The 27,698-nt window shown below is 29.6% G+C and overlaps 2 protein-coding genes across 6 annotated transcripts in view; one reads left to right on the top strand and one right to left on the bottom strand.

Moving 5' to 3' along the window:
* Positions 1-9,555, top strand: part of LOC118192242 (uncharacterized) — a 282,365-nt gene extending 272,810 nt beyond the window's left edge. For all 3 annotated transcript variants that reach the window (XM_085816575.1, XM_085816577.1, XM_085816576.1), the window contains one exon: positions 3,850-9,555. In XM_085816575.1, the coding sequence (XP_085672701.1) occupies positions 3,850-4,256 (407 nt within the window). In that variant the 3' untranslated portion in view covers positions 4,257-9,555. The remainder of the gene's footprint in view (positions 1-3,849) is intronic.
* LOC118192239 (protein NATD1) lies at positions 481-23,397 on the bottom strand. 3 transcript variants are annotated; one of them, XM_085816578.1, is made up of 5 exons: positions 23,269-23,371; positions 20,984-21,169; positions 19,865-19,974; positions 17,019-17,137; positions 481-623 (listed from the first exon to the last, which is right to left on the bottom strand). In XM_085816578.1, coding segments are annotated over exons 1-5 (516 nt in total). In that variant the 5' UTR covers positions 23,369-23,371; the 3' UTR covers positions 481-622. The 3 variants fall into 3 exon arrangements, with proteins under 3 accessions (XP_085672704.1, XP_085672705.1, XP_035219042.2); XM_085816579.1 differs by lacking the exon at positions 481-623 and adding an exon at positions 9,326-16,571 and having other exon boundaries at positions 23,273-23,397; XM_035363151.2 differs by lacking the exon at positions 481-623 and adding an exon at positions 9,326-16,571.
* Between the last annotated feature and the right edge of the window lie 4,301 nt (positions 23,398-27,698).

Raw genomic sequence — 27,698 nt, 5'->3', positions numbered from 1 at the left:
AGAAAAAAGACAAAAGAATTTAACTGAAAGAAAGACTAACTTTAGCCAGACAGAGAAGGAAGGAACTATAAATTTGAGAAATAGAAAGTAAATGTGAAAAAAAATACTGTAGCAAATACAACTGAATATTACTGAAACATATTTTCAAATACATTATGAACTTGCATGCAATACCTGTGTGGAGCGTGTTATATATATATAACATCAGGTCATAAAGGGATGATATCCCTTTCTTAGGCTTATATAGAGTGCAAAATATATACATACACAACTATATATAAATTCTCTATCATCATGTTTAAAAAAATGCAGACCATCAGCTGCTTTCAGATCATGCACTTGGCCCATGAGCAATTTGAAACCACTATACTTAAGCATTTAAATATAATATTATTATATAAAATAATGATGAAAGAATTTTGTAACATATATTAAAAAAAGGAAAGAAGTACTTATTAGTGTAATTAAAATAAAATGTAATACATTAAATATATTATTTATTAATATAAATACTATTCCACAATATACACTTGAAGAAAATAACATCTTGCTGAAACTCTCTCTTCATCCATGAAGTACTTTAAAATTATTCATTAATATTCACTACTTCAGAATTGTAATTCCTAAAAAATACAAATGTATTACATTTCATACAGAATGAAAATAAAAAGAAATAAAGTTTTGCAAATTTAAATAAACTACGTCATATGTATCTCAAATAAATAAAAATTATGTTCTTTATATTTCTTTTGTAGCTACATAGAAATAAACTGTTCTTAAATTGCAGTCATTTTGTATTTAAATTTTTCAGTTACCTTCTTATTCAAATATCTCCTTATTTAGTTGATTCCATATCCAAGTATTAAACAGTCTTAATGTTAATCACAATACAGCAGGGAGAAATTTGTATCAATCTGTTAGATATACTAGAAGTGTTTCCCTCTGCTCATTAACATTAATTCCTGGAAATATGCTTTGTGTGTTTCTGCTGACAACTGATTCCTTTCAATGAGATTTTTTTCCAATAAAGAAAATGCTACCATAGCAGTTGGAGAGTTGAAAAAGCAAATATTTTTCCTTAAATGTTTCTCATTATTACCCTGAAACTTATTTTTACTTCCTTGTATGAACTGATGGAAGTATAGTTGTCATGAAAAATTTTGGAATATCATATTTGAACAGAAATATCCATTTTGACTGTTCCCGAATCTATTTGGATGATTTTTTTTGTGTGATGTCTGTATGTGCACAGAATAAAGGTTTGTTTTTTTCCAAAACAGATTGTCAAATGGATTTAAAGTGGATTCAAAAGGGATTTTTCATGATGTCTACATGCATGCATGTATCTTGCATAACTCAAAAACGATTAGCCATACAATATTGAAATTTTATATATGGAACTGCTTCACATCTAGCTGTGCACCTCCTTTTTTCACTGCAATTGGCAGTAACAAATGTATATATATACATATATATACATAAATTTACAATCAATGTTTCAGGAAGACCGAAAAATAATATATATACAACAACCTACTTACCTGACCATTATTTTCACAATTGGTGATCGTAGTCACATACTTCCAATCAAGGAAGTGTTTTAAATGGTGAAATTGCTCATGTTTTGGTAATGTCGAATTTAAAAAAAAAAAAAAAAAAAAAAATATTTAAGACAGATAAAATCTAATTCCTAATGCTGTCTCCTATTTCCTATACTTACTTTTGAGAAAGTTTTGTACTTGTTATGAAAAAATAAAACTGAAAGAAGTTTGACGATCATATGACAAAAATTGACTGGGATATTTAATTTCAAAATTTGCAATTTTTTATGTCATTTTCAACCTGCCTTGAGATCTCTCATTAATGGTTAATTAAGTTAGAATAATTTAAGGAAAAAAGTTTAAATGAAGAGCAGCAACAAGCATGTATAATTTAATAGGCCGCAGAAGAAAGTCATATGGTGTCCACACCAGATTTTTAAATATGAAAAGTGAAATTAACAATAACTAACACTGGAGTAATGTCAATTTTCTTATTTGTCATGTACTGACAATCACTAAATTCATAAGCACAGTTTACAGCTTGTGAGACTGGCCATATTTATCATTTGATCAACAGACGATTTAGAGCTCATTTATAGTATATTATCTATGACAGTTTCTTCTTCCCTCTGGTATCATTCGTTATAGATTGAAAGTATTTCATAAGTTGAAAATGACTACAAAAGACAACTTAGTTTGCAGATTTTGAATAGCAAAATCATATAATAAACAATTTAAACACAGAAAGCTTTGATTTAAGAGATGAAGCTGAGAGCAAAACATTTTTTAAATGTCATATGAAGAGATTTTACTAAACTCATGAAGTTATAATTTATAGATTTTTGTTTTGTTTGTAGAAACTATTAATCCTTTTGAGAAAAATAAGAACATGCATTTAATAATAGAAGTGATTATGTGTACATAAGAACAGAAATTAGCATCTTTATTTGCAGAAGCACAGGACTATTCAGGAAAGCTTCTGAGAGAGAATAAAAATACCTCCCTTGTAACAAATGAATTTTGGACAAATAAAAGAAGTGAAAAATTCACCAACACAAACCATTTCTTAGAAAAAATTTTCGACTTTGAAATTTTAATGTTTCTAAGAAAAGCACATATCTATAAGAATTTACTCATCTAAAAATATATACAGAGTATTTTTTAAAATTATTTAACCATCACAGATTAAAAAAATTTTAAAATATAAAACAAATGATATAATTTTACAATTTTCCAACATTTCAACATGCTCAATTCCCCAAATGATGGATTCGGAAAGAAAATGTAAAATAATAAATGAATGTAGAATCTCAATTTGAATTGAACTATTCATTTATGAATTTCATTGATTGTTGAAAAGGTTCATGCATAAAGATGTGTGTTTTAACTTTATGGGAACTAATATAAAAACTTTAGTAACAATAAAGCAAACTCAGTCTTGAAAAATGTAATAAAAATATATTAAGTCCTCAAAAATCATTTTATTCTAGAAAGATGCCTTATACTGCAATTCATGTTTGCACTGTGTGATCATGGTAGTATAAAGATAAAGCAATCATTTCATGAGGCAGTCAGCATGTTAATTATGGATCAAATGCATAACACAGATGAGTGGCAGTGCAAAAAAGATCAAATCAGTAATATATATATATTATATTACTACAGCTGTATTTATTGTATTGAATCATAACAATTTAACAAAAAGCTTTTTCACAAACATATATAAAAATTTAATAATTTTGTTTCAAAATACAGATAGCAAATTTGAAGAAATGATGAGAAAACAATTTCAATACAGTAGTAGTAAACTTCTCTCAAGTGAAGCAAAACTGAGAAATACATATGATTTTAATAACACTGTTCAATTAATGCTAATACACAATTAAAAAATATAAATACATTTCACAATGCAGTGTTGTTTTGTAGCTTTCTAAAATTTCAAAATGTTGCTTAATCTTGTAAAAAGGTTTGTGATAAAAAAGATTACATTTATTAATTTTTTGCTGATAATCTGTAGAATTTCAATGGATAATTAACTGACATTATTTTGAAATGCAGAGAATCAGCTTTAATCCCTCCAAATGATATCAACCTATTGACTTTTGTCTTTGAGATGGTAGTTTTTGCATTTGGGATTAGTGATTTTTGGCAAGTTATAAATGTAAATGTATGACTGGTAACTATACACAAATTCTAAATATATGACTGTTTATAATTAATTGATTATACAAGTACAAAACATTCTACAAAATAAGACATATAACTTTTAAAATTGTAAATAAAAATAAAACTTTTATAATCTTTTCAGGTATAAAGCATTACATGTGCCAGATCTGCAACTATAATGGAGTGACACAGTCGGACTTGAATAGGCACTTAAAGACAAGAACCCACCTCTTGCGATCTCGCAACGTATGTGCATGTTGCGGAACAGGTTTTCATACACGAAGCCTTTCAGACGAACACTACAAGAGTTGCCATATGTCAGCAAATTCAAATAATCAGGAGCAGAACTCAAAGCATCAGCAAGAAACTACAAACAGGTCACCTATGTCCAACAACAGAAACCGTGTGACTCGTCTGAAGCAGTTTCGGACACCCGAGGAAAAAATCAAAAACGAATTCTACCAGAAGCTATGCGATCTCAATAATATGGGATTGACACTGGGAGACTTTCTGCAGCAGAATTCCACACCAGTGAATCTCGAAAAATGAAACACGCACACACATTCCATCACAGCTTGAGGAGACCAAATTTATGGAGTGCTTGAAAAGATTCACAAATGATTTTTTATGAAAAGATTAAATTTTTTTTTTTACTATTTGCAAATCTAGTTTTAATTATGCAGTACATTGCTTTTCATCAGTCAAACATTAGATTCACTGAATGATAAAGTACATAAGTTCCTTAAGATGAAGTGATAATCCTTTGTAGTCATTTACAAGATAAGCTAATAAATACTGAACACTTTATCTGATGGCAGCAATCAATGGCCGTCCAGTGAAAATACGTAATGATAATTAGATATCAGCTGTTTGTTGTTGTCATATAGTGTTTTACTCTTTGTAACAATTAGCTAAAAAATCATTCCAGGAACCTCTCAAGCACCTTAAATATTTCATAAAATATTATGATGAAAGTGTTCATTCTTACAGCAAAGTGAGAAAACTGAGTGTGCAGCAAGCTATTATTGGCAGTTCAATCTGCAGCACAAATACTCAGGGGAATTTCTGAAAATTATACTTCATAAAAATACAAAGTATAAATATATATTAGTCTTGGAATAAGATAAAAGGCAGAAATTGGTTTTAAAAAATTGTGAGTGATATCGCAGATTTGTAAATGCTAAAATTAGTGAAAATATTATTTTAGAACTGCTTTTCAATTGCAATAGAAAGAATAATTTTAATTTCTTATAAGAAATAGCAGGTAATATTCTTTGAAATCTATGGAAGCACCAAGAAAAGAATCTTGTATATTATTTTATGAAATATGTCAAAGGAATAAAATAACTCCTTACAGCTAGCATTATTTTTATATTTTACATGAAGAACTTAACATCTTCATTAAAAGATCCTATGTAATATTATTTTTGTATTTTGTCAATTTTTGCTCATGAAATCTACATGAACTGAAGTATATTTGTTTCATACAGGTAATTCAGAGAAATCAAATTATGAATGATCTGTCCCTCTTATTATAATGAAATTTTTTATCTGATTTTCAAAATATCTTTGGGATGTTAATAATGAAAACATAATTTGACAAAAAAATTTTAATATATATAATAAAAATACTTAAATATCTAAATATTTGTAATTAATACTTAAATATTTGTTTTACTGGTAGTATATAACATTTTCATTATAATATACTATAAAAAGAAAATGATTAAACATGTACTGATATGGTACTTTAAGTTTTTATTTTTTCAAATTTCTTTTCAATAGAAGTATAGCTACGAAGCAAGACGCACTATAATCTCAGATTAAAGGAATTACTACATTATTTCTAATAGTACTTTTAACTTGAAATATATTAATATTGCTATACTAAATTAATAAATTATGTTTAAAACAAAATTTTCAACGAGAAAATATTTACATTCAAAATTAGTAGTTATAACTAAACTATGTTAAATTTTATATGATAAGGGAATATTTTTGCACATTTTAAATCAAATGTATAAAAAAGATGCAAGATAATGAGTAGAATTTTATCACACAAGCCATTAAAGACGAAATCAGTTGCTGTAGATTACTTGTTTTAACTTTAAACCTTTTTGACTGAGTTTTATTTTGTCTAACTCTGTACTTTCATAATTTTATATTATGTATATCAGTATACCTAAAACCATATTTTGGTTCCATATATTGTGCCAAAATAAATAAATAAGTAAACTTCATATTTCAATTTCAATTAATGTTCCTATTTAAAAGGCAAGAAACGTTCATGTTCTTAATTTAATCACTGCAAAACGTTTCAATAAATAATTTAAATAAAAATTAACATACTGTCAAGAAAATAATTAAAATTAAACAAATATGTATTAGAAAACACAATCTGATTCAGAACTAAATCAAATATACAGATTAAAATATATTAGCTTTGATGTATATAAATAATTGTTGTTTCTTTAAAGAAAATTTAATAGTTTATAAGAATTTTGTGATAGAATAGAAGTATTTTGTGAGAATATCTTTAATTAATTAAAAAATGTATTATGATTTTATGAGACCTAATTAAATTAATCTGGGAGTGTTAAAAATAAAAACAATTAATATCCAGGTTTTTCAAAATATGAAAGGCAATTTCATTAAAAATCTTAACAGGAGTTTAAAACAGAATGCTACAAGCTTTTTTTTTCAGTTTTAGTAGAGGCTTGTATATTAGGCAACATGCATTTTTGGCCAAACATAAGGAACCTACTAATCAACCTTTCTTCCACTAATTACATACTGAAGGATGATAAAAATATAAAATATTTAAATTATATTTTTATCACTCTACGTATGTAGCACTCATCATGTGCTAATTCTATTGGGTTAACAAATAAATTTTCAAGTACTTTTAAATTAATGCAATGCATTATCTAAAAAAATAATTGCATCTTTAATCATCAAACATTCATTGTCATTATCCTTGGCCTTCTGCTATGGTCGAGTAGCTGACATATTCCAGCAATCGCTGTTTTGTCATGCAATGAGATTAAGTATTAACCCATTTTTGCACTTCATTTAATGTCCCGAAACATGTAGCAGCCATTTGCATCAAAAACAAGGGCTATATGTAAGATCATCCAAAACTGCCCAGCTAAGTATCAGAGATAGTTCCTTAACTGCTTTTGTTACATATGGCCTAGTATTATAATTGAGGACTTTTTCAAAAGAGTTTGAGCCATTTATTGCAAGTTCTAAATGATTACCAGTCATTTATATAGAATCATTTGCCAGTAAATGAAAATTTTTAATTGATTTCTTATTTTACTTGCAATAATTGTAGCTTTTGACAACCAGAATTAACAACTTTATAACCATTTGTATTTAATGACTGGACCCAATTCCAATAGTTCATAACAAGACAAATCCTTCATATCCCACGAAACAGATTTTCTGGAAATGAATATTGCATTTCTGCATCAATGCTGTTTCATTATCTATCATGATCTATCGTTAGAACAAGTATTTTCTGCATTTGGGATCATCGTAAAATATCTATTTTTTATCATCTGACATAGTCTTCCTCATGGAAGATTTTCAGTTGTATTTATTGAACATATTCAAACTCTCCACAGTATGATCATCCTTGTTCTACTCAGTTCATGTAGCATCTATTTTCTTTCTGTTGAATATGATTTTATGGTGTATAAATATTTGGATACATTTTGTCAAGTGACTGTGAGATGTTCAGCAAGTTCTTTTTGAAATCAATCTTCATCCAGTAATGCTTCCAATTCCTTATCTATAACAGCCTCCAAAATTCCACTGTATTTTTATTGCCAGCATCGAAATCATCATCTTTCAACTTTGAAACTAAAATTCACACATGCTAATCAATTTAATAGAGTCTCCAAGAACGAAATAGACTGAGGTACATGTTTTTGAAGAATTTTTCCCTTCATGAAGATTGCAGCATATACAGTGATGAATAAATCCTTTGCTGTTTGCCATCAACCATTTACTGGCATTAAGTGCGAATTTCTTTACTCTGAATTGGTTACTAACACATATAGGGGAATAATTGATTTTATCAGTATTCCTCAAACAAAAAAGTTTTCAAACTTATTATACACCCGATATATTTAAATATCAAGAATTGTAAAAGTATACGCAAGTATATGCTTCTGTTATATATTTTGTCAACATTTTTACAAACTGCAACTGCTCAGTATATTAAATGGCATTATTAAACTGATTTTCAAACTTTTTTGTCTCTACAATTACTTAAAGTAAAATGTTAAACGTATATCAAATTTCCGAATTCATTAAATTAATTTATTTCTTTTTATTTTTACTTTCTTTAAATACATTAACATCCTTAAGAACAAGAAAATTTAGTAAAACTCAAAGATCTAAGTAATATCTATTTTCCCGGCATAAACTGTTGATGAAAAATAAATATTATGACAAAAGTGAGGAAAATTCACAATCAAACTGTGAACTATTTCTAAATATTTAAGAATTTAAGTTTTAAAAAAGGTATTTATTCCATTTCTAGCCTGAAGATTCATTTTTAAAGTTATTATTACTTTAAGCCAGCTCAGAAACAGTGTTCAATCAAAATAGTAATAACAATATCCCAGAATATTTTAATAAAGGTCTCATGATAAATATTTAACTAATAAAAATAAAATTCAATATTAAAGTGGATTTGTTGATATTAAGATTATTCTTTCTTAAGTAATGACTAAATCCTAATAAAAAATCTTATGTATATCTGCATGAATTAACTACTTACTGTATACAAATCATTGTTTCATAATGTGAAAAAAAAATAGGCTAGTCAGATGTAACCTCAAGAAGTACAGTTCCTTTCTTATTATATGTAGAAAATATGTTTCTTTCTTGTGAGGAATTCATCTCAATTTTAACAATACATAAATGTGGATCCATTAGTTAGATTATATCTTAAATGTATGCCTATACATGTCTGTCAATGTGTCATGACAAATTCGCTGGTATTAATAATCTCTGAATTTTTTTTAATGTTATAGAAGCCAGTTCTAAGAGCTAGCTACCATGTTATTCAATATACATGCTATTTGAATGTAAAAATACTGCATGAGTGATAATTTTGGAGCTCTGTATGTCTGATGCCAAGTGTATATCGCTATCACCATGTGCAAAATGCATTCAAATGTTTTATATTTTTCTTTCATACATATATTTCAGATGAGTATGAAACAAAATTTTTCTGAATCAAAGTTTCATAGAAATATACGATGAAAGAATGCAGCCATGAAGTTTATGGCTGCATAAAAGGCTAAATACCTAAAACATATTGGTGCTTTATCCTTATAATATTATTCAATATCAATGTAATAGTGCAAGTAACACTGCACAATCGTCCAGACAATACTTTGTTTGCTTGAAAGCTAACTTAGAGCTTTTCAGTGTAAGAACTAGTATCATAGTTATGCTGGTATCAACTTTATGCTCAAATTTTAATTTTTTTTGGTTGTTATGTTGTTTTACAAGTTGTTACATTTTTTTTTTAACTCTGAAGTATGGAACTTTAACCACAATTATATATAGTGCTTTAAATTATTGCATTACTGTGTATATAATGTATATGTATGTTCTGTTCATTTGCAGTTCTGTTACAGTATTTGTGATAACTGTGTTCTGTAATGCGATGTGATTGTAGTTAGTTGGCATGGATGAAATATTCATTAGATTTACTTTGTTGAGTGTTGAGTATCGTAGAGATGAATTTTATGTACAATTTTATATGAAGAAGAGAACTACAACAATACCTCAATGATTTAAAGCAATAAAGTGATGAAATATGGTTTATATGTGTTTATATTTTACTTTAAATAATCGTTTTTTTTATCTAGATAACAGGGTTTGTATGGTCCTTAAGAGTCCTTAAATTTTTTTAAATCGATTTTTGGTCCTTAAAAGTCCTTTATTTTGGACAAAATCAGTAGAAGGTCCTTAATTTTAAATCATCTGAAATTTCTCTCTGTTTTTACGACTGCCATTTTGAGTGTGAATTAGCATTTTGGAGGAATATTTTTGGCAATTCACTGACGTATATGGTTATCTTTGGAATGGGTTTATGGGTTATAACTTGTTTCTATTTCTAATATAAATGATGGGATACTCGAGTTTCTAAGCAAGAAGTGAAACATAAGCATTTCAAAATTCATTTTTTCTGTAAAGAGCTCTTAAACAACTTTTCGCTTTTGCGGTTGTGAATTCTTTTATTAAATGGTTCTAAATTTGACAACTTGTTAACATTTTGGCGATTTTAAGATCAGTTTCTATAGAAAATTTTTAATTCCAAGACCTGAGAATTTTTCGACGATTTTTTTAAAACATCATAACATTGATAAATTTCATTAAAATAATGGTAATATATTAGAATTATATTTTAAAAATAACATTAAAATAAAACATTTTTATTTTTCGCTGTCATATTACAAAGTTTCATTTTGGCAACTTATTATACAATATTTTAAATCTGTAAAATAAACAAGGTATATAGCTATAAAGCATAATTTACAAAACAGCTCTTAGTAAAAGCAAAATTAGCTATGTAATTAATTAAAATGTCTTCTTTTTAATTTTTTCATAGTAAGCGTTTTTCCCATGTAATTGTCTCAGATTACATCATCCAACACCCATCGAGTAACCATCAACACCATCAAATAAAACTTATTCTTTGCATCTACTGAGACTTATATATAAAACAACTTATCACCTCTTGGCGCTTTAATGGCTTATTGGAACCTTAAAGTATATTAACTGGGTTATAACCCCTGGAACTCCACACAAAGCCATGACATTAACTGCATTAAGCAGAGCTTGACTAACTTTCAACACTTGCCAACCGTGCCTACATCAGGCCTTTCAGGTTTGTTCCAATCAGCAGGTCTCTCTATAGACAAGCAGCAGAGGGACAACATTCAGTCTTTTGTAATGAATCATGCTGATTATGATCTTGCTTCTCATTTTAACCTATGCCATTTGACATAAAATCTCCCTACTGTTTGCTAAACCTCTAGACTAACCAAGTATGTGACAAAATATGACATTAAAAAAAAAAAAAAAAAGCATAAAGCTAACTATTAGTAAAACGTAAATGTCTCTTATCTTCTTTTAAATATGTCCAACTATTATAAGTGTAAAATATTTAATGCTGCTTGATAAACTGCATGCAGTTTATTTTATTCTCAAACTTATTAATAATTATGTTAGTTAATTCATGTTTAGTAATAATGCATACTACTTAGGGATCTATTTTATTCTTAGGATGGTATTACAAAAGTGAAATTCAGGCATAGAATAATATTAATTGAATTGATTTAATTCCTATTTGCTCATATGTCCTTAATTTTTTTCATTAATGGTCCTTAAAAGTCCTTAATTTCCGAGCACAGAAATGTGTACGAACCCTGGATAAGCATTTTGTTTTCAGCAGATTCATCTTACATTAAATTTCTTTCAAATGGAAAATTTAAACAATGTTGGCCCCTCTACAAAGTATTCAGACTCTAGTAGTGTGATGTCAAACACTGGGGTGTCTGGGCTCGAAGCCCTACCCCTTGTAAAACATATTTACATTTTGAATAGATGGCAAAAAATAACTAGGAAATAATATGAAGTTTTTTTTTTATTAATTTTTAAGTAAGTCCTAGACAGAATAAATAACTTGAGTTTGGTTTTAGAAAGATATAAAGTTAGATATATCACGAAGGGAGAAAGGCACAACGCAGGTGAACTGAGTTGAATAGAGCTGTGATAAAAATATGATGTGACGGTGCAAAACAAAAGGTCACTGATTCGTTTGGATATAGGCACCATACAAATTACAGCAAAGAGAACAAAATACAATACTATAAATATATAATATAATGACATACTAGAGAAGCAAATTATAGAGATATAAAATTATGTAGATGCAAAAGACATAAGTAATTACATCATCCAGGTATTTAAGATAGCCAGGGGCCTATTTATATTTAGGTCATTAAAATACAATTTGAAATTTTAATAGCAAGATTGTCAATTTGCTGTTGTCTTTCATGAAATTTCTTAGTCAGATTACAGTAATGTGTCCTTAATTGAACTACCCTTAGTTCCTCATGTGTTCAATTGTTACGAATGTACCATTCGGAATTAGTAATATGGCATAGGACACAATTTTGAGCAGTTTGCAGTACAAAGTATTGAGCTATTCTATAGAAAGTCACATACACTGAATTGCTGCCTATGTGTTTCACGGTTAGTAAAGTCCGGAAGAAAAAATTATTGCTAAGGAATGACAATTTCCAACATCTTCAAATAAACCAATCTCTGGCATTTCGATCTAAGCCAGAATAATGATGTGTAGAAGTCTAACTATCTTCACTGTAGCCCAAGGTCTCTGAGACCTATTATATAATATGTATCTAATCTCTTACCCATGTTTCTTCAGGAATTACTGGGATTTAAGAACATTTACGTATTTATTTAATTAAAATAATTAAGAACACTCTACTAAAACAAACAAAAAACTATCTATATACTTTTATTTGAAGGTAATACGTTTATTAGATAAAAATTTTTAATGAAAATAAGTGAACAGTTTAAAGTCATTAAAAGATGAATTTACATAAGAAAGTCTTCACATAAGTAAAGTACTTCATCAAATAAGACTTAAAAAAGATTCTCATTTTTATATCATGAAAGTCAAGAGTTTTGAGATACCTTGAAATTAGTTGTTTATATAATAATCACATACATTTTACAACAATATGTGATTCAGTCAAAACTTTTAACTCCAATATTATTATTATATAATTTCATAAATATTTTTAGTCCAAAGGGATTTCAGTCCCGAAGGACTATTGCTTTCGTTTTGGCATTTTGCATTGGACTCATAAACGTCGGTTCACTTTTCAAACTGTTGCCACAAAATGTTAGAGTCCTGCATTATATTTGAAGAAATTAAATAATGAAAAATCTGCATAAATGATTGCCTATTTCTCGCATTGTGATAAAACAATGGTACATAGAGCCATCGAATTTTGAATGACGAAATCCTACTGCGAATATGGGCATCTGAAATCCCAAATTTGGAATTTGTTTTATTATAGATTTTATATTTTGTAAAACTTTAACGAATTTTTGATTTACAAATTCAATGCTTTAAAAGCGAGAAATGGCAACGTTATATAGAAAAAAAATACTTTTATCTCCAGCTCGCGAGACTGTGTATATCGGAAATTCTAAAGATATGCTTAATTTAACATTATTTTGCGATATTGCTCTTGAACTGAATTTTATGGTTTAAGTGCAAAGAACATGATATTTAATAAATAAAGGTAACACTCAAAACGTTAAAAAAACGCCCCTTTGGACATAATTTAAAATCTGAAAAATTTCAGATTTTTTTTTATTATTTTTTTTTACTTTTTATTTTCAGCTGATAAGATTTTAACTGTGCATACATCCAACTTGTAAACTAACAAACTAAAAATTAATTTTAACTTTCTACTAACTTATTACGCAACCTCTCTGAAACATGCTCTTGTTGCAAGTTATTCATCTCAAACATAATATTTCATCTCAAATTATTAAACAACTAAATGTGATAAAATGTACTTCTGAGTTATTAAAATTCCAAAGCACCATGTAATGGCTAAAGTACTTAAATAAATAATTTTTCTTAATTTACATAATCATATAAATAAAATTATACAATATGATTATGCTAGTCAGAAGAAGTTACCTTAAAACACTAAGGTCTATGATGCTCTCTCTCTTTTTTTAAAAATTTAATTTTAGTGAATATTTTAGGTTGGAAATCTGATGAATCACATAATGGTTTTAAGAACAAGCTTTAAATACTAAAGAGTTACGATCTTGCGCTGTTGTTTATAGTGCAACATACTGTGATATATAAAAAAATTAGATATGATATTGTTAAATTTAATGAGAAAACAGTTTTTAGGAAAAGTATTTATTTTTCACCTTACAGTATAACATAGTATGTACATACTGAGAAAAACTTATGGCAAATTTATTGATTAAATAAACAAAAGGTACTCTTCTGCTATCGGGACCGAATTGAGAAATGTATGCATATGTATGTATGTGTGTGTTTCTATACACTACATACATATTTATGCACATACATACACGCATACATGAACACATATATCCATATACAAAGTCTGTAATCTGGACCTCAAAGCTACAAACTTTATGTGAATGCGTTTACGCATGCGCGTTTAATTTATAATGGACGGTAAGCTAGGCTAAAATTATCTAAAGCATTTCAGTTAATGTTGCAGACAGTGAGATTGCACTGTTCCTTAATCTTCTAATTGGATCCGGCTTATTATTTTTTGAAGACTGTTAGAACAATTTTATAAAAATTAAGCTTGAACTTTCAATTATGTCAAAAAGAGTTTCCAATTCTGGAGCTGCCAAAGGATCTACAAAGCGATCATGTTTCGATATCCATTAAACAAAAAGTGGAATTACTGCAAAAAATGGATAAAGGCCTATCCGTCTCAAAATTATGCGAGAAGTATGGCATTGGAAAGTACACTATATGTGACATAAGAAAAAGAAACTTTTTGAATTTTTTGTGGAAGCATCTTAAACAACTTACATTGAAAGAAATGTTTAATAAAGTAAACAAATAAATATTAATCTTTTTTTTTTTTTTTTTTTTGTAAATTTTGATACCCTTTAGATATTTGTTCTTTATTTCATATTTTAATTGTATCATTTCTGCATGCCATCTTACCAGATTTAAATTGATGATCTATAATCCGGAATCGCCGAAGTCTCGATGAGTCCAGATTACGGACTTTGTACTGTATATATATATATTTCTGAATCCGGATCATCACCATTTTCCATAAGTTTTGAATACCATGTTTGGTCCCATTATGATATAGCATGTAAACTTATTTACTTTTTCTACTATCTTCATTATTTTAATGCATTTCAAAGCCAAAAAAGATAATTTGGACAAATTCAGAGAACCAAATGGATATTTTGTTGTACATGGTTTTCAAACTTACAATTGGCATTAAATTTCAATCCTAATTAACCGTGGTGTACTTTTTGAAATTCAGAATAGCTTCATTGACCGAAAACAGTTTTTGTTGTGAACAGTATTGCACAGTTTCACTATATAAAACAACAACAATTATTACAGATTGGTAAGTTAAGTCTATATTTTAGAATATTAAAATTAATTTTTATTTAAGTATCTTATTTAATCCTTTTTAAGGTAAAACAAATTCATTAATTAAGGATAATGCACTCACTTTGTAGGCTTCGATTTATATAATAAGTGATGTATTCAAAATTATCCAAATAGTTAAGATTGCAACTATTCAAGAGGTTTAGAGACAAGATAGAATTTTAAGAATATTCAATGTTCTACATGATATATCACTCTAACTAGGCCAAAATAACAACTGGTCAAGTTTCACTAGAAGTGCTGTACTTTTAAACTTGGGCAACATATTTTTTTTTTTCCAATGGCAGATGGTGAACAGTTACAGTTTTGTAACAGAGTCCATTAATCTATACTAAGGCCAGATGTGGTGGTCTCTTTATTATAGAGGCACCTAATAGGTGGGCCAACATTGCCTCCTATGAAGGGACGGACAGTTACAACCATGCCTTTTCCGGGATTCGAACCCAGGCCCTTTGGTATCGCAGTCAGGCTTTCCTAACCACTACACCGTCTGGGCAGCAACTGGGGCAACATAATGCAAGTTGGGTTTTATTAAGCTTTTTTAATTAGTTCATCAACCAGGGAGTGAAATAAGAACTTTGCAATTTTTTTGTAATAGTCTGCTTTAAAAAAATACAGCCAGCCATTTTACGATGGTTGTAATAAAGATGAATAATGTCTCAAGTTGTGCTTCTTTTAAGAAGCGCATGCGCCCATTTCAATGAGCGCTTACCAATGATCCGAGTGCTAAAGCCACAAAACACTCTTAAGTTCACCATGGTTTCATTTCTTGGCCTTGGATTCGGTTTGCGTATAGAAACATAAAGCTGCACTTTTTGCTGTTTTAATCTACAAACAATTTTAGACTATCTTTCAATGTTTTACCGTATGCCAAAAAAGACAGCAATACAACTGATAATTTTGTAGATTCACAGTTCTGGCATGCTGTCAATAATAATATTCAATGCAGAATACAGACATGGCCAAACTATGGCTCACAAGCTGGAAGTGGCTTTTTGCACATTAAATGTGACTCGCATAATAACAATATTTTTAGTTTTGAAACACTATTTCCACATGAAGCAGAAATTATACCATGACACTTTTCTTTACAATTTCCTTTTTTTAAAAATTATATATTTATCCTCAGAATCAATCAATTATTTAGTAGGTGCCTTCTCTCCCCTTAAAGCTCTTGGAAATTTTGTCGTTATCACTTTACAAAGAGCAATTTGTATACCTATTCTTGCACTGCACCAAATCTCATAAATGTATATTTTAAAATTGAATTTATAATAAAATATTACAATTTGTTTATGAAAGACCATTGAAACTTGGAATACAACAAAGAGAACATATATGAAAATGTTACATTGCATTTTAAAACTAAAGAATTGTTATTCATTTGGTTTCTGAATTTGAGCACATTTTGAAAATTTTGGTGACTTTTACTACATAGCAGTGCCAAAAAGTGAATAACAAAAATTGTTTGATGGCAGCTGTCCTACAACGGAAAAGATCAAAACAGAAGAGTACTGGATCCTCAGAAATCTGTACAAATCTGCCAACATCAGGTATATCTTTGAGGAGCAATCTTGTTGAAATTGAAGAAGAAGAAGCTGAAAATTATGCGATGCAAAAAACTTTTTAACTTATAAGATAAAACATGCGAACAAATACAGTATTACTACTTCTTATGGAGATTTACATACCATATAAAAATGTATTATTTAAGAATGCTTTCAAGTCACTCACTGAATGTGATCTACATTATTTCTATTTAAATATTCTCCCCCACCCCACTTCCTTCTTAAATGCATGTTTATTTTCTGTCAGCTTTACTAAGAAGAAAATATGAAGATAATCACTATTTAAGATCAATAATTTACATTAAAATATATTTCCAAATGTGCAGATTGATTATTAATGAAAATCATAGTCTTAATGCTTCTGTATGCATATAAAAATTACAAAAGAATACAGGCATAAAATTCAGAAAAATAAATAATAACTTCATAAACATCAAACTGTTTTATTTCATCAATGCTAAAAAAATTAAAGCTTACTATTTATCCAATAAAACAGCTTTAAACTCGGGTTTTGGATATTTCTCTAAATATGTTTTAACAAAGCCACAACTGACTTTAACTTTCAATTTCATATCAATAGCATATTCAAGAGCTGCCTGAAATAAAAGAAAAGTAAAATTTTGAAAAAAGATTTATAAAATAAAATAAATGTTTTACATAAATACATAATTTCGCATATATGTTCTAGTTCAAAAAAGAAATTACGTCTAATTTTTCTAGGCTTTGTTAATGTAATTAAAATTATAAAAAAGGCTTTAATTAGAAACATTTGGTACATTTATATATATAAAGAAATGTGCTCTTAGTCGGCGATGGGGTGTACTTGTGCAGAACGGGCGAAGTACGTCGGGAGACTAATTACAGAAGGATTTGAAGGAGTATTTTAATTTTTAATGTGTCATGTAATATCCTTAATTAATAATTAAAATTTCCATTTTAAAATTGCAAATGTATATTTTCTTTTCATGTGTTGATGATGTTTGCTGGCTTATGATAAATATCAGTAGTTTGAGAATCTTTTGGAACCACCAGTTGTGAAAACCACCAGCTTACACCCGATAAGTAATTTTTACCTTACCATCAGTAAAAAATCACACAAACTTGAAATAATGTGTTAAGGAACTTAATTTTTTCTAATCAAATATAAACTGTACATATTTGAATGTTGATCAGAGCATCCTGCAATGAGTATAAACTTGCCTGAGAATGTTTTACATAAACTGTCCAGAAGGGAAAGTAACTCTGGGGGGGGGAGAAGTAAAGAGAGAAAAGTAACTCTGACTACTGTATCGAAGGATCTGGATTTGATTCCCAGAAGAGGCATGAATGTAAATTGTCTGTAACTTTGTAGGAGGTAACAGTGGCCACATATTAGATGCCTCCATAACAAAATTACCACTGTTTCTGGCCATTTTAGTAATGGGAAAAGCTAGTGCCCACCATTAAAAAAAAAAAAATTTACATGATGATATTACATTGCCTGCTAAATTTCTAAATCCTTTCCAATCACAACATATTAGACAAATTTTAACACTGATTATAACCATCTTGTATACTAAACTTCCTGTGTAACTGCATTTGCAGATGATTCCACAGGATAATGTTCCAATGTTTTTGGAATTCCTTGCTAGAAGAAATATTCTCAAATATTTCTTGTAGGTGCAGCTCTAGCCAAAACTGATATGTAACAATTCTAAACCAATATTTTTTCAATATTTGCTAAATTAGTTTTAATCATGTCTTTTTCTTCTTACTGCTTTTGTCAAGTTTTAACACGACTGAGCAATTCTATTTATGCAGCGTTTTTTAGCAGGGCTGTATAGATAATGCATATTGCTTAAGAAATTTTGGTTTCGAAACTTATTATATATGCAGTTAATCACAACACTACTATTATCTCTTGAACACGCAGGGAAGACATTAAGAACTAATATCTGTAGCTTATTAGTTTTAAATTATAAATACTATTTTTCTGTTAACGAGACAACTGTGGATAAATGTGGTGGCTTGTTTATATTAATTACATCATGAATAGCTGTGCACTGTTTGAAGAGATCTTTTCATGTAAACAGCAAGCTGCTTTTACTTGGGGGGGGGGGTTGGATGTGGACACCACATGATTTCCTTGTACAGCCTATTAAATAATACACATTTTTTCCTGCACTTCATTTAAACTTATTTTCTCGAATTAGTCTAACTTGAATAACCAATCTTTCATGGCAAGTTGAAAATGACATAAAAACTGCAAATTTTGAAATTAAATATCCCAGTCAATTTTTGCCGTACATGAGTTAAAGTTCAGGTAATTTTATTTTTGCATAACAAATATAAAACTTTCTCAAATATAAGTACAGCAAACAGGAGATTGCATTAAAAGTTAGATTTTATTTTTTGTCTTAATTTTTTTTCTAATTTGATGTTACCAAAACATGAATATCTTCATCATTTAAAACACTTCTGTAACTGTAAAGTATGCAATTATGAGCAACAATCATGAAAACCAGATAAGGACTTTTGAAGACCATAAGAATCCAGACGGCCTTTCATTAAAACGACCACAACCGCCCCAAACAGCCAAAATTTTGATTCTGTTTTCTTCCCTTCCCTAAGGTATGCTGCAGCAGGTGCAGTTTCCCCAAACGCATTCCATCAGTTTATTGCAGACAACTCGCCCTAAAGGGATTTATCTTTATTTGTTAGAAGTATAAAGAATGTCATTTGAAATCTTCACTCTTCTTTGTGTTAATGGATGGGGAGGAGAAGAAATTGCTGCAATTCTCAAAAACCATTATGGGCGGCTTGGTATTCTAACATACAGGTTAGCGAAGGGTTCTGTTTTCAAAGAGTTAAGCCAGGTAAGAGGTTGGGTGTATATATATTCACACACACACATTTAGTATTGCTGATTGCGATAAAAAAAGCAAGGTTCCCAACTAGATGCTATAGCAATCCCATATACAAATTTTTAACATTCTATGATTAATTGTTTTTGAGTTATGTGAGAAACATAAATATGTACGTACAGACATAAAAAAAAAAAAAAAAACTTTTTCAATCCATTTTATTCTGTGTGTATGTACAGATGTCACTCAAAAAAAAAAAAAAAAAAAAAATCATTCGAACACTTCCATTGAAATATGATACCCAATACTCTTTGCGATTGCAATACTTCTAAAACCATCAATCAGATAAATGATACCAATATTCTTGAAAGGATTTCACATATTATTATAACATGCATGTATATTCCCTTTAAATTATCCAAAAGCACGAAAAAAGAAAACTATTACATAGAGCAATTTCACTATTTTTTATACATATACCTCTGCAAGCAGTTTTCCTATTCCTTGGCCTTGTAAACTTTCTGGTACAATAGTGTGCTCCAGTTCTATGATAGATGGTGAAATTTCCTTGTATTGTAAAACTGCTTTGTCTAAACATATGTATTTCAAGCAAAGCATTAGTCTTAACTTTAAGTTAAAATTACACATATAAAGAACAAAAATTCATAATACATGTAAATAACATTAATTATAAATACAATAAACATGTAAAATAACCGCATTCATCACTAATACAAATTTTTTTTCTTTTCTTTTTCTTTTTTTTTTTTTTTTGTCTAAAAAAGCGATAACCATGGCAACAATCATCTGCATTTTTTCTTCTAATTTTTCAGTACATTAATTTTGCTAACTACTTTTTTTTAAACTTTAATATCTATGCATTTATTAATTACGGTAAGTTAGTATAACTTGCACATTTGGCTGTAGACACAGCCAGAATTTATAGCTACAGATAAGGGCTACAAAAATATCACTGGCAGTGTTTCATTTCTGCTAATTATTGTGAAGAAAATGCAACCCAGATAAGTATTACATTATACTTATCTGGTATAAGTATTACATTATACTAACCTCTAAGTATTACATTATTTTTTAAAATCACATGAATCAAATATGTGCATCTAAAAGCAATTTTGTTGCTGAATACGACTAATTCAAGATTTTTTAAACACGCATTACTTTTCTAACTTTTAACTGCAAAATAAATACTATTTGCAATAAACAGATTTGAATTTTGTAAAATATAATTTTAAAGTATGACAGGTCAAAAACAATTTAAGATGGTTTGATTATATAACTAATTCAGTGAAAATATATAAAAATGTATTTTTACTTGGATATTTTATTAGTTCCACACATTATTATTGGTATTAGTTTCTGTATTTCGGAAACGTTATTTTGCACATATCATCTGGCAACACTCATACATCTCATCCATCAGCAACTTGTGAAATAAAGAAGTTGAGTTCCAGCAGGCACTTTACAAACCACACAGCCAGATGCAGGAACCTTACAAATTAGATCAAATATAATGCATACTCTTATTATACAAAAAAGAGAGATTATTAAAAAGGAGAAAGAGAGAAGAATGTTAATTACCTTTACTGCTACCCAGGGAAAATTCTTTTAGCTTCTGATTGTGTATAACTTGGATCTCAGTTGAAGAAAACATACGTGACAGACTAGATGAATATGATCTAACCAACTTCAACATCTTTTCTGTTTCACAAAAAACTTGACTTACACAAGAGATGGTAATTATAATACCATATATTTGAAGAATATCTATAACAGAAACAATTTTGGTATTAGTGCTTAAAGCAAGATTAAATTGGATTATTTGACTATGGCTCTTAACTAGGAAAAGCTCATTAGGTCTGCCTATAGAGAAAATGCTTCAAGAACACTTTTTAAAGACTATTTTTATTTGTTTTATATTTTCATTTATGTTTGTATTTTTATTTATGGTTTATATTTATATTTTAAGGAAAATGTAAAAACCACAGATACACAGTCAGCATGTTCAATCAGCAGAGAACGAATTAATTAAGCTTGTCATGAATTTCTACAAAAACATTTATGAAAAGCAAAACAAACTTATGCAGAGGAATTTGTTGAAAATGATGTTGATGTTAATATTGGAAAAGAATTGTCTCTCAAGAAAACATTATAATTAGCTACAAATAAAATAATTGCCACAAACAATAATACAAATGTAATATGAAAAATAGATTTTTTCCAAAACCATTAAACGGGAGAGCAAGTTGTTAAGACTCCGAGGCAAATATTTAGAAATATACTGCTTATTATTATAGTACGACCGTCTGAAGAGCAACCCTGGTTGGCATTCTGCCAAAACACATAGACTCGTCCAAAAGGGACTGTATTACTTGCTGCGATGTGAAAGGTCTTCTCTTCTCTGGAAAGAGGGAGCTGTGCTGGAGGAAAAGAAAGTCCCCATCCTTTCACCCTATTTTGAGAATAATTCGGTCCGAATGGCGCATGCATGTTTGCGCTTATGGTCGCAGATGAGGCGGTCGAACTATAACAGTACCATAAAGCAGTATGGATGCAGAAAGAGCATTTTCAACTGCAGGTAATTTGTGCACAAATATAAATTTCAAGCTTAAAGGCAGTTCAATACATGAATTATGCTTTTTTCTATTAATAGATATTATACAAAAGACTAAAGAAAAAAAAATTTTATGTGATATTCACTCTTCTTAATAATAACAATATACATTTTGTTCTTTTATGGTATAGTAATACAGTAATGGTTTGTTTTTTATATTATATTTTTTGTTTCTAATGTTATAAACTATTATTTTACTGTTCTTGATTATAACTTTTGGTCCTTTTATATTTTTACATATAAAAATTGCTTATATTTTTTATACTTTATATATTTTTTGTATAAAACTAATAAATATGACAAAGAAACAACTATTTTTATGTAACTGTCTTGACAAACTCCTAATACTGGTACTCCTGTGAAATATTAAAAAAAATATGAAATACCGGTAATGTATTTTTGGTTTGACATTGCAATCACTAGTAAGAAGTCTAAGATTAAATGGCCCTTTTGTTTATTCCCGATGCACATTATGTTGACAGTTAGTAAGAAACTTGAAAATTAGGGGAACATTTCTTTTTCTGTGGGTGAAACAGATGAATAATAATTTATGTCTATTAACTTTTATTTCAGAACAAACAAATAAATGAATAAAATGAAACAAATAAAGTAGAACACAGTAAAAAAATGTTCTGTAAATGAAAACTTATTTTTCCTATTTGAATAATTAAGCATATAAACTTACTCAAGAAATTTTGAATTATAATAGAAAATACACTCAAATGACTGAAAAATCTTATACCACTTTTAAAACTCATTTGCGTAACAAAAGTGGCTACTGAAACGCAGCTAGCATGATCAATACAGGCAATTAAAGTATTCATATTTTTGTAAATTCAATAATAAATTAAGATTAATAAAACATATTTCATACATTGCATTATTATTTCTGATACTTGTTAATACTATTATTGTGCATACTAATAATACTATACTATTATTAGTAATGAATACTACACGATTATTGAGTATTACTATTGTGTAACAAAAAAAATTACAGCATAACTTAGAAGATAAGTTATGAGACTCATTTATTATATTAATCATTTATGTCTATCACCGACTATCAAAAACGATATGTGTACTTTTAAAAGCGTTTTTAATTACGGCGAATTTATCATATAGTATGTTTGAAAGGAAAAGAAAAAAAAAAAAAAGATTTATAATCCGAAATTCAAATCTGAAGTTCTAGTTATATATTTAATAAAGTGTAAAAATATAAGATCATGAATGTAATATTTCATATTCTTACTTACAACACTTAACCCACTCTCAAAACATACTTTCGAAATAAATGCGTTTACTTTCTCTCTTGCTATTGCATAATACTCATAGAAGAAGTAGTAGTACATATCTCGGCGGCACAAGAAGTGGGGAAAAAATTATTTACGTAGCTTCTGTTTACATTTAGATACCACAAGGAAATTTGTTTGGCTTAATATTATTCTTAATTTATGCGAATGACATACGACACAAACATACAACACTAACCATATATGCAGATGATACAGTGATCATGACTCAAAATGCATATCTTGGATTTAGTCATTCAGGCACTACAACAACAAACACATCCAAAAATGAAAAATAGCTTAATGTAAACAAGTTTGAAACTGTGCTCTTCACCAAGAAAAGAAATCAGGATTTAAATATGACGGTTTACTATTCTATATATAACTGGTATTAAAGGATAATGACAGAAACAAGAACGTAACTGATACTTAATGAAAAATTATTAACAGAAATATGTACAAAAGCATTAGTTAACATAAATTACAATGTTTGGCAGTTGATTATTTTCAAAATATTGAAATTAAAATCAAATTCATAGATCGTTTTTGGTAATTTTAAATTTTAAGTATAAATTTATTTTTATTTCTTGTAAATACAATAAATTTTAAAGCATTAAATAACAGTTTTTAAAAGTCTACAGTTTCAATTATTTGGGAGCAGATATAAATTGTAAAAATGAGATAACTTCTGAAATACTTAAAAGAATCTCTGCTACTATTAAATGCTTTCATGGTCTGAAGAGCTGTTTAAATCCAGCTTCCTCAAGTTAAGAACTAAATTACTTCTTTACAAGAGTCTTATAAAGCCAGTCCTGATTTATGCGTGGGAAGCTTGGGAGCTGACTTTACGTGATGAGGAAGCTTTGAGGATTTTTAAGATAAGGATTTTGCTATGCATACTTAATGGAGTCGTGTGAATGGACCATAGAGAAGAAGATCTAATTTAGAACTGTACAAGATTTATAGGCAACCTGATGTATTAAAGTTCTTCAAACTACAGAGACTTAAAGGACTGGTTATCTGGCCAGAATCCATGAAGATTGATGTTATAAGAAAAGTATGTTATAAGTTTGTAGAGTCATTAGGATTTTTTGAAGCAGGAAACGGGAAAAATTAGCAATATCCTGGCCGGAACTCGAGCCTGAACCTCTCGAATACGCGCCTAGAGTGCTACCGATACACAACGAAGGCATGTAGAAAGGAGGGGGAAAATACCTTATATACTCCTCCTTTTAAAGGGCGACAGGATTAGGGAACCCAGTGCACCATCATCCATCATCTTTTGTAGTTCGGGTGCCACTGTAGTGTCATTAGGATTTTTTGAAGCAGGAAACATGAAAAATGAGTAATGCCTTCGTCGGGACGGGAACCTGGGCCTCTCGAGTAAGCCCAGAATATGCTACCATTACTCCATGAAGTCATGCAGAAGGGAGGAAGAAAATACTTTGTAACCTTTCTAGCAAAATTCATGGAAACCATATCTCGGGGAAGACCTCCGGTGAGATAGACTGATAACGTTGGAAATGACCTAAGCATTCTAAAAGCCCAAAACTGGAAGCCAGTTGCCAGAAGCAGAGATGCCTAGAGAAGACTTATGGAGGCCCAGGGCCCACTCTGGGTTGTTGAGCCGATGAGGAAGAATAGTTTACAATTTTCTTAATAGCATAGTCTAGCAAGAGTAATTATAATTTTTAATATTTCAAGTGCTTGCACAAAATACTATCAATTTAAAAGGATTTCAGCATAAAAGGACAGGTTCTATCCTATAGTTTTTGTTTAGTTCTGTCCTTTAAGTCATGTTATATGCGCAGCCTATTGAGCCTAAAGAATATAGGCTGTACCGTCTTTCGTGGGATTATTGCATTATTTGGTATGATTTTTGAATTTATGCTGTGTTACGTGCACTGATATAATAAATTCAATTTATAGTAACTATTTCTATTTTATGTTTATGGATTAGTTTTTGGCTTTTTATTTTATAGAGCATTTTAAAATAAGATAACTACTAACTAACCATACTCACAATGACTGCAACTTCTTCCCCACAGAGACAGGTTAGTAAACGGTGGTGTACTAAAACGTTTAGAAATGAATGCTTAATTAAAGAATTGGTTGAAAGAAGACAGTAAGGTGTGTCTTATTGTATTTGTTATGAAATAAAATTAAAGAATGGAAATAAGTCGATGTTACTAACTTACAAAAATACAGTTATGCAAATATTACTAAGACAAGCTCAATATTAGACATATTTTGCACAAAAAGTAAACCTACAATGAAAGAAGAAATACTAAAGACAGAGTTGATTGCTGCACTGATCTCTGAGCATAACATTCCATTTGCGCAATGCGATCATCTTATAGAAGCATATAAAACACATTTCATTGTAGAAGTATTGCAAAACAAACTCAGATGAAGACCACTAAAGTGTCTTATCTTATTAAATTACCTTATTATCATCTTATGCATCTTAGCCAATCATAAAAAAGTATGCATTTCTAACATATGCAGTAATAATTTTTCACTTGTAATTTCCTAGCTAAAATAGAGTTCTTTGAATGCTTGAACACTGAAGACCTATGCAGCGACTATTCGCTGAGTTTTTGTGCCTAAGTAACAGCTCTGGAGAAGAGTTAAACTACATTTTTATTCCAACTCAAAATAGATTTACAGATGGCCCGGCCCCTCTTGGGCGTACAAGAAGCCTCTACTTGGGCTTTAATTTAAAATAGAAAATACAGAACTAAACTAATGCTAGATACATTTAATCAGCCGAAGCTGCACAGAATCAAACTCGCACAGTTGGCCCTTAACTTAAGAATTGCCGGCGTATACTAACAGGCACGTATTAAGTACGGCCGTAGAATAGAAAGCTTTAACTAATAACAACGCGGCCGAAAGGCAGAACACGTTGTCCTACTGAAATCCCGTTCCGTTTGTCCTCTTAATGAAGTAACTCAGACCTCAGCTTAAATACTCGTTTCCTACCTTTCTAACTTATTTGCATAAAGCGTAATACTGAAAACTCATCCCGGTAGGGAAACACAGGTAGAAAATTAGAAAGTAAAGGGAAGGCTTTTTTTCAAAATAAAAATAACTATTAGAAAAATAAAGTAAAACCCTACACATTGATAACATGTGAAAGTACTCATATAGCTGTATTACAATCTGGCTGTTGTTGTCAAGTATTTTCATATTCAAAAGCTTGATTTTATAGATGTGTTATTTGACCCTGTTTGTGTCTAAAATGGTACTTCAGAAGAGCTTTATCAAGCTGTAAAAGTATCTTTGTGCCTTCCATTCAGTCAAGGTACTACTATCATTCTAGAAATATTTATAAAAGATAAGTCACATTATTTTCCCCTTAATAGTAAAGGATTGAACAAGTTCAAGATTATTTAAGGTGTTCTCTTAATTAGCATAAACATGTTGGCTATTCCGTGGCAATGTAATAAAAATTGGATGTGTTAGTTCTTTACTTTCAGTCTGAATCAAAAATGGACAAAATGGAGGATGGAAGAAATATTTCCTATATTGTGAACACCAAAGGAACTAAACAGAGGTTGGTATTGTTAGAATTACGTGCTGGAAAAGATAAGCTGCATGAATAGTAAATTTCAGTCTAAAGATTTCAGATTGGCTTTCATCATATGGTTCCAACTGAATATGAAAATTCTTAGTTTTTCCATAAAAGATTTCGTGCTTTATTCAGAGGTTTTATGAATTATTCCGTTGTTTGGATCAATTTGGTTCGAACTGATCCAAGCAATGCAATAATTCTTAAACTTCTGAGTAAGATACATCTGTGAGGCCGTCTTGTGGCCTTACCAGAGTCGTAGCTAGGGTTTACAGCGCCCAGGGACAACTGAAAATTTCGCGCCCCCTACTGCTTGCCAAGGATGGAAAACATTTAATTCTAAAATGTCGTAACATCAGTTTGGCGCCCCTTGGATTCTGCGCCCGGGGACAGATCTCCCCTTACCCCTGGGCCTTACTAAATTCAATACCAGTTGCTTATAGCGAAAGCATGTTTAAAAACGATTATTTAAATTATTAAATTCCTTGATGACCTTTGTATGAGAATCAAAAAAAGATTTCTTCTAAATGAGGATGGAATTATCGCCATTCTCAATACAGTAAGACCCCGCTTAACGCTGCTTCGTTTAGCGCTGTTTCGGTTTAGCGCTCTTTTATTTCAACCCGGGGATTCCACGAAATCGCTCGCAGCATACGGGGATTCCCCGAAATATTATGCAGCGATAGGTTTCAAATACATATCCTAAAGAGTGTACTTGTATTTCTTGTTTGGTGCGGTATTGTACAGACATATTTTGAAGGGGTAAATGTGGAAGATGTCGAAGAAATAATTCAAGAAGCAGCGGCTAGTCTTTCT

Source organism: Stegodyphus dumicola, chromosome 5 (genome assembly GCF_044657685.1).
Source record: "Stegodyphus dumicola isolate Sdum_Otavi_A_Nest chromosome 5, ASM4465768v1".
Lineage (NCBI taxonomy): Eukaryota > Metazoa > Arthropoda > Arachnida > Araneae > Eresidae > Stegodyphus > Stegodyphus dumicola.
The sequence above is the reverse complement of the archived record's forward strand: the minus strand, read 5'-3'. Positions and strand labels throughout refer to the sequence as shown.